Source organism: Hipposideros armiger, unplaced genomic scaffold, assembly GCF_001890085.2.
Source record: "Hipposideros armiger isolate ML-2016 unplaced genomic scaffold, ASM189008v1 scaffold_71, whole genome shotgun sequence".
NCBI classification, from domain to species: domain Eukaryota; kingdom Metazoa; phylum Chordata; class Mammalia; order Chiroptera; family Hipposideridae; genus Hipposideros; species Hipposideros armiger.
The window spans coordinates 1,380,173-1,388,474 of record NW_017731421.1 but is presented as its reverse complement, the minus strand read 5'-3'; the positions used below and the strand labels follow the sequence as shown (position 1 = coordinate 1,388,474).

General features: G+C 46.8%; 1 protein-coding gene across 1 annotated transcript in view; it reads right to left on the bottom strand.

Annotated features, from left to right (window-relative positions):
- The window catches only part of LARGE1 (LARGE xylosyl- and glucuronyltransferase 1), a 491,262-nt gene that overhangs the window by 274,954 nt on the left and 208,006 nt on the right, over window positions 1–8,302 (bottom strand). The window contains exon 3 of the mRNA XM_019642580.1: window positions 4,044–4,345. Within this exon, the coding sequence (XP_019498125.1) occupies window positions 4,044–4,345 (302 nt within the window). The remainder of the gene's footprint in view (window positions 1–4,043; window positions 4,346–8,302) is intronic.

Here is an 8,302-nt window from a genome sequence, read left to right as displayed (position 1 = left end):
GATCACGTGGCAAGGCCTGGAGTGTACAACGGGAAAGAGGCACTGGCCAGACCCCGCTGCTCCAGCCCTGCCCTGTTCCAGCTCCAGCCACAACCTAAGGACAACTGTGCGAGGGCACCCAAACTAGAACGACTCAGCGAAGTCCCTCCCACACCCTTGACCCACAGAAACTATGAGAGCTAATAAAACGACTGGTGTTTGAAGTCGCTGCATTTCAGGTGACTCGTTAGATAGCAATAGGGAACTGTAATATCCATAATAAGTATATGTGACACTCCTATAGAGTTAGTTTCCCACCAGCTGTCTCATTTCATCCTCACAATTGCACTGGCAAAAAAATTCTCATTTTATAATGATGAAACAGACTCCAAGGGAGTGCCTGAGTTGCCCGAGGTCACATGACAAATGAGTGGCAAAGCAACGATTCCTGGTCAGGAATTCTGACTCCAATTCCAGTGATTTTTCTGCTGTACCATCGCTGGCCCCCAAAGTAGGCCAGAACCAGATATGAGAGAAAAAGACATATATCTGTACACACAAAGGCACAAGTAGAGATTACAGAGAATCATTCTGCTCACAGTCTTAAGGCACACAAAAACCAGCCCCTCACAGAAGCAGCAGTGCCCTGACAACAGCAATGCAAAGATAAGATGGGCAGCTACTTGAAAAGCACATAATTAGGGAATGATAAGAGGGCACAAGGACTGGCGAGGGCCCGTTGTTTCTATCACCAGATATCTCAGCTGACAGCCTGGGCATCATTACAGAAGAGGTTTCAGAAATACTTGTCATACCCCTGAGAAGTTTCAGTGCAACAAGAGATGAGGGTGACGTCCCTGGTTAGGAGGCCCTGCAACTGACAGCGTGTCAAGAGTAGCTTCAGCACTTGTAACCACCAAGTGTCACCATGAAGGGAGGCTTCTATTTTGACTCTCCATTGACTGGCATTTCTTGTTTGCCTCTATGGCTTTTTTCCTAAAATCTTTACAGACACCAAATGATGGAGACAGAAGCAGTATATGGCAAATGGGTATGAAGGCAGCAGCTCAAGGTAAATGTGCACCCAAAGTAGATGCCAGCAGATCGTGATGTTCAAATTTATCTACAGAAGATCTGAATGGGACCAGGGGTTCTTCATAGACAATTTTTTTTTTTACCAAAAATCACTTTTTAAGGGTTTAAGAAGTAACATTATCAATTAATGCAGAGAAAGAGAAAAACGAGTGAAATCTAATTCTCAGGTACAAGTCAAAAGACTAAACAATAAGCTGTAGTAATAACCTGAAGATCTGAATTCCTCTTTTGCCACACTATCTTTCAAAGAGCTCAGGGACAAAGAGAACCCCATTATTTGCTTATGTTGTACATTCAAGCAGTGGTTTCCAAATAGTCTCCATTGTCTCAGAACCACTTGGATAGATTTTTTTTTTAACACTTATATTTATTCTTGGGACCTATTCCCAGAGATTCTCAATTAGCAGGTCTGGGGTGGGTTCCATGATTTTGCGTTTTTGATACATAATTCTAATGCACAACCAAGTTTGGGAACCACCCAGGGACAGAATGTTCACTGTAACTGTAATATCTGTTCTCTCCAGTAGCAGAAATGCAACCTGTTAGGAGAGAACATGACTTCCTTGAATAAAACCTATCTTTTCCAGGCTCCCTTGCAGCTATGTGGCAGCTACTTGCAACAAAGTGGTGCCCGAGGGTTCTAAAAGAAGCTTCCCGTGAACTTTATAAGACATGTTCTTAAAGGAAGGTGAGGCGCCCCACTTTAACGCCGCTCCCTTCCAACCAGCTGCAGTGTGAATGACATGACAAGCTCTGTCATCTCACGGTCCAGTCACTATGGGCTGAGGTGACCTTGAGACTGGCAGTCAAGCAGTCTGAGTGAAAGATAAAGGAAGCCTGCATCCCCAACACTGATATCCCTACACCAAAGGCCTCCAGATTTCGTAAACATAAAGGGAAATAAGACGCAAAGCCATTTTCTCCGTTACACTTGTCCCCCTCCCCTTTTCTTTTCCCTCTTCCTTTTCTACTTGTCACCTTCTCGATTCTTCATTAAGTAGGCCTGAGTCATGATAATGTAAATACACTCAGGGGGAAAAAAATACTCCCTTTGGGCATTCCCACCTCGTTTGCAGGGCTCCATCACTCACTCCAAACTGACACCATGACCACAACCTGAGAGCAGAGAATTTGCAATAAGTCAAACAAACCTTTTCCCAGGCAAGAATAGAAGGCCCCCAAATTAGAGTTCTCCCCAGACAAGCCTACACCAAGGGAATCTGTTAACATTGTTGAGTCCACATTTTCAAAGACATAAAATAGAGATGTTCAATAATACAGGCCACAGTCAGTGGTCATGGAAGATTAAATGAGATTAGACCTGGCATGGAGTCGGGGCTGAATAAACCTCCTGATATTTGCACTTCTCTATTTGTTTGTCATCTCTTCCTCCAAGTCTCACCTCAGAATGCATGAACCAGAAGAAAGGGAGTAAGGTTTTGCTTCGTTCACTCGCATTTCCCAGCACAGGGAACAGTGTGAGATGCATGACAGAGGCCCACTAAATAGCTGTTGAATGACTGATAATGCAGTGCAGCCCCTCGCTGCCCAGGTTCTCTGTGCTTGCCTCACGGACCGTCTCACCGTGTCCTGGATTCTTTCCTGCTATGACAATGCTTTGTTCATACTTTTCCTGCTCACACATACATTCCTGAATGGCTGGCCTCCATCTACCCTTCTCCAACCTCTCCACCACGCCACACTTCAACCAGGCTTGAGAAACCACGAGAATCCCTACGATCCGCAGGGCTCTCCCTGCCTTTTTCAGTCTGAAGTCTCCTCACTCACCACTGACCTTCCCTAGAACCGAGACTGCATCGCTCAATAAGCCCCAGCTATATTACCTCGTGACAGGCAGTCTAGGATCACCAGAGTTAGTAATAATCCCATTCATGTAAATAGCAGATTACAGTCTGCAAAGTGTTTTCTCTTTAGGGAGTTGGAAGTCTAACATTCTGAGAATGTGGCCAGGAAATGAAATGAACAGCAGGTAATACGTGTATCTAACGAAAAATAATAAAGGCTGCCCATAATTGAAAAATACTATGTACCAGGTACTATTTGTGGCTTTATATGGCCGTCCCATTTAATTCTCACAATTATTCCGCAAAGCAGATAGCGTGTTCTCAAGTTTACTGGTGAGACATCTGACATTCTGAGAAGTTAGGTAACTTGCTCAAGCACTCGTAGAAGAAACCACCAGAGCTGAGCTAGGAACTGGGGCTTGTGTGTCTCAAAAGGCCTTGGTCTTAACAGGGATGCTGTCATTCCTGTCCGTAGAAACTGGAGGAAGCAGGAAATGAATGAGAGAGAGAGAGAGAGAGAGAGAGAGAGAGAGAGAGAGAGAATATGTGTGTTCAGTACCCACATAAGCACTGCTGAGAGGGGTGGGGGCTATGGGAAGAGGGGGTAGGTAAGTTTTCCAAATGTCTAAGGCATTACTAAAAAAAAATAAAGCATATTCTAAAAGGAGGAGGGAAAGATATTAAGCCATAAAAGTTCAAATCACTGTCTTAGATAAGCAACAAGTCTCTGGTTCTGAATTTCAGAAGCTGTTCATAAAACGAGAATGAGGCCGGAGGGAACTGCCCAGTGGGGCCACAACTCCAGGGGCCACAATCACTCTGCAGTCTAAGAAACAGGGCTCCCCAGGATGACCCTGAGGTGTGGAAACCCTGAGCATGTCCAAATTCCAAATGAACCACAAAAGAAACAAGCAGTACGCTCCATGAGTTCGCTCCTCTCAGCATCCCTATGATGCAAGACTTATTTTATCCCCATGTTTAAGATGCCAAAACTGAGGCTCAGAGAGGCTAAACGATTCCTCAGGCCATACAGCAAAAGCAGTGGCCATGTCAGATTCACACCCAGGCCTGAGCCAAGAATGCAAGCTCCTTCTAGGCACCTGGCGGTGCCTCCAGGTGGCACTGGCAAGGGGCGGGGGCAGTGGGACTCCAGGCGTTCTTTACCTCACACTTTTCCACGACCGGCTGCTGTCCACACTCGGAGCTGTTGCCCGCCACGATGCCGGCGCGAAGGTTCTCGCTGTCCCCTGTTCCCTCCTCCATGGAGTAGGTCTTCGAGTGGTTGCCCCGGCGATGGCCTGGAGCCCGGCCCTGGGCCAGGCTGAGCTGCCGGCGGAGGGCGCGGTTCTCCTCCTCCACCTCGCGCACGCGCACCTCCAGGCTCTCCCGCTCCCGCTGGCTGGAGGCCGTGTACCGGGGACTGTGTGGCTGGGACTCCAGCGGGGACAGAGACACTGGCTTCCCATCTGAGGGAGTGGAAAGACCAGGCAAGAGTTAGCCAGGCATGAGACACACCCCAGCCCCTCCACGTACCCCGACATGCACTGCTAACACAGACAGGCTCTTCTCACAATCCCCTTTACAAGGGAAAGCAGATGGGAAGTGAATCACAAATAAACGCATCCAGACTGAATTGGGAGCAAAGTTGAGAACAGAATGACTTATTACGGTGATAAAAACCAACATGCTGTTTAGAGAAGACGATTATAATATAATGTTTCCTAATTAAATGCACTGTCTTCTCTTCCCTACTTGGCATGTTATTAGATATATTTTTGTTATCAAAAGCATTATGGATATGAAGGAGAGGGAAAAGGACCAGGACCAGGAGGAGGAGGAGGAGGAGACGGGGCAGGGAGGGGACAGGGGCGGGAGGAAATGGAAGAGCAAAAAAGAAAGTAAAAAAAAAAACCCCAAAATATTAAAAATGACTCAGTTTATTCAGTTCTTCCTATGTGAACTCCTATTCATCCGTCAAAACGCTGTTTCAAAAGCACCACCTCCCAGGGGAAGCCTCCTTCAAATTCCAACAAAATATCCTTCAGCATATTCCAAGAGTATTTTGTACATAAGTGCTACAAAAAAAAGAATAAACAAAACATGTACCTGTCTTACTGTATTACGTAAATTGTTTTGTCAAATGTTTCCTATGAAGATGGGGAGTTCAATAAGGACAAAGCCTGGATCTTACTTATCTTTGTGGTAACATGTCCTAATATCTGAGAAATGCTCGGAGGGTGGATGCATGTGCCCATGCCAAGAGTAAAATAATTAAGGGCAAGAAAGAAGACAAAAGTCGGAGTGTCATCAATCTCCAAGTTTTCCCAGAAAAGTAGTTACCATTAAACTGGGTGCCAGCAATACTCCATTTAACGGTCATACACAGAGAGGGTAAGCAGGTCTCTCCAGATCACACAGCCAGAAAGTAGTGGTGTCAGACTTCTCCCCAGGTCCTTCTTATGCCCAAGACTGTATACTTCCTATTTAAATGCAGTTTCATAATAGGCTATATGGAGTGCCACGAATTAAAAAAAAACTATTAATGTAAAAACCGATCTCCCAAGGATGGTTACATAGCACACTTCCTTGTATACAGTAGGCACTCAATGCATGCCTATTGTTGAGGAGCCCCAGCGACATAAAACACGCCAAAAGCTGTTGTCCCTCTGTTCCCACGCTGCAGAAATCCTGGATCCAGCTATCCGGCTACCTAGAGGCTGCCTCAGAGATGATCAAGAAAAAAAATTATATCTCCTGCAAATTACCCTCTCAGCCGCCTGCCAGAAAACACTCCTCTAGTTTCACACTTGGAGTTTTTCTCCTTCCTGCCCAGACCCCACTGAGCTTCCAAACTGTCCCAGAGAGTCTGTGTGACTCACAAAACTTGAGGATCAAAGGACGTGGTGAATGACACCCCGCAGGTTTCACCCATGCTGCGTGCTGTACTGCCTCTGCCCAGGGCTTTTTGATGTGTCTCTGGGCCCTTGGCAAACACGACTCCCTTTTTTCCCCTCTTAATCACCTCAGGGTTAAACTCAAGAGCTCCTGGTCCTCACCTATCAAGGCAGCATATCTGAATCACTGAATTCCACTGCCCAGGGCCCCAGATCAAAGGCCAAGCCGAGTGTGTGGGGACGCGCGAAATCACACAGGTTGATTAGGGCCGCACTGTCGCTAAGCTAGCCAATTACGAGCTCCGACTCAGGCTGTTGAAACCAGTCTCCCTGTTTGGTCAAATCAAATTAGTTTCACCGAGAATGAAAAAGAATAAGCAGCGAACAGCAATTGTGTTTTCGCAACTGGCATCAATCCTTGGAGCTCAGGGTAGGAAAGGATCAGCGCCTGGCTCTGGCAGTGGGCAGGCATGCTTTGTGTAGCACCTGCCATGTCCCTGTGCCGTGCTGGGTACTTCACAGCACAAGCAGGTGGCAGTCAGTGTCCCTATTACGGATGAGGAAACTGCAACTCTACAAGCTTAAACTGTGTTCCCATTATGGTGCAGCGGGATTAGAATCGAGGTGAGTTAAGAGATACAGGTGCTCTGGGGCCCCCGGGGACCTTCTTTCTCATGCTTGGATTCTGGAACATTTGGGAAGGAACCCAGGAAACTCTGGAAGCCCACCAGGGGGATCCCAGAATCTCTGCAAAATTAACAAACAGGACCCATAAGTTTGTTCCTCGGAGGGCTTCCTTCAATACCCTGAGCATCAGTATTCCTTTCTGTGAAATGGGAACAGGCTGCCCAGTGTGAGGGGTCACGGGTGATGCGAGGCTTCAGAAAGAAACCAAAATGAAAAGCACTGAGCACTGTCTCTCTCACTGCGAGGCGCTCAGACTCAGGAAATTCCTCCACCTTCCCAATGGGGGTGGTGATATTATAGCTAAAACGAGTTGATGATGTTAAAGGCTGGACATTTTCTAAATGCAGGGCTGTTCTCCGAGTGGTATGTATGTGGGTGCAAGTGGTCAACAAACCTTGGCATACTTTGATAGGTGGCCTCTGAACCATCTTGCCTTCAGAATTAGGCAGGTCAAAGTTCATCTAGAGGTAACATGGAGGAGGAGGCAGGCTTCCCACAGTGGCCTGATCACCTCCCCTAGCTCCTCTCTAGAAAGCCCTACATTTTACATGTTGGTGAGGAAGTAAATTATAATTCTTTGCCAATGGACTTATAAATAAAGGCATAACTAATCATGATTCCAGGGGTACTGGAGGGGGAATGTTATCAACATCCCGTATCCATTTCTCCCCTTCTCAGACCCCAAATGGTTTTAACCAAACTGAGCTCTCAAAGGCCTCCAGGGGTTGTCTGCACTTTAAAACTCTGTAGGTTTGTCACCAATAAAGACACACAAAATAATAAACGCAAGTCCTCAAAGAGGGGAACCCATGTTGGGAAGGGCAACACTTGTGCTGTGCCCCGTGCCTCGCTCCTAAGAAACGCTCAGTCAATAGCAGAATCCTAATTTCTGGTTTGTGTGTTTGTTTTAAAGGTACCTGATCTTGGGGGGTTGTCACTTCGAGGGGTAAAAAATATAACTATTGCACTGTGTTGTACAGCTGAAACTAATTTTTTAAAATGTGTATTTCACAATAAAAAAAAATAATGAAAAAAAAAAAGAAAACGTACCTAATCTTGAGCTGGCCGCTTCTGCTTCCTCGGCCAGCTCTTACTTCAGAAAGGCAGGGTGGAGATGTGCTCTGGGCTCCTTTCATCCCTAACTTTCCAGCCACGGTACAGATGGGCCCTGTGTCTCTAACCTGGCTGACTGATCCCAGTGCTGCAGGGACAGAAGGCGACACAAATGGGGCCCATGGCTCTGCCATGTTCACAGCGCATCCTACTTTCATTCACGCTGACTCTCACCTTTGTTCCTGGACTACTCGTCTCTCTGTTTCCTGACCGCTTTGTTCCTGCTTCTCCTAGCCTTCTGGGTGGGGGGTGGGGGGGGGACGGACAGCAAAAGGCCGGCCACCAGGTGTGTTCGGCACTTCTGTGTGATGTCGTCAGGGCTCTGGTCTCTCCCAGGAACACTTTGTGCACAGATCGCCATTATAAAGCCCATCACAACGGATGTGTGGCCTGTGACGACAACTATGTCCACACCAGTATTTCTCAAACCAACGGTGGTGAGTAAAGCCCCCCCCCTCAATCCACCGTGGATAAAAATTTGGCCCTACTATGCATGCCTAGTACATTGCTTGCCCCTTCCCCCCCATGCAAGTTATCACTTGAATTCAACAAATTCATCTATATCTTGTTCATCAAAACAAGTCTACTGATCACATGCTTGATGCATGTCCACTTGCTCTAGAAGATTCTAAATGACTACTCTCAAATTCCATACTCATTTTGCTGTAGACCAGTAACAGTGGGAGGACTGTGGTGGCTCAATTTATGTGTCAACTGGACTGGGCCATG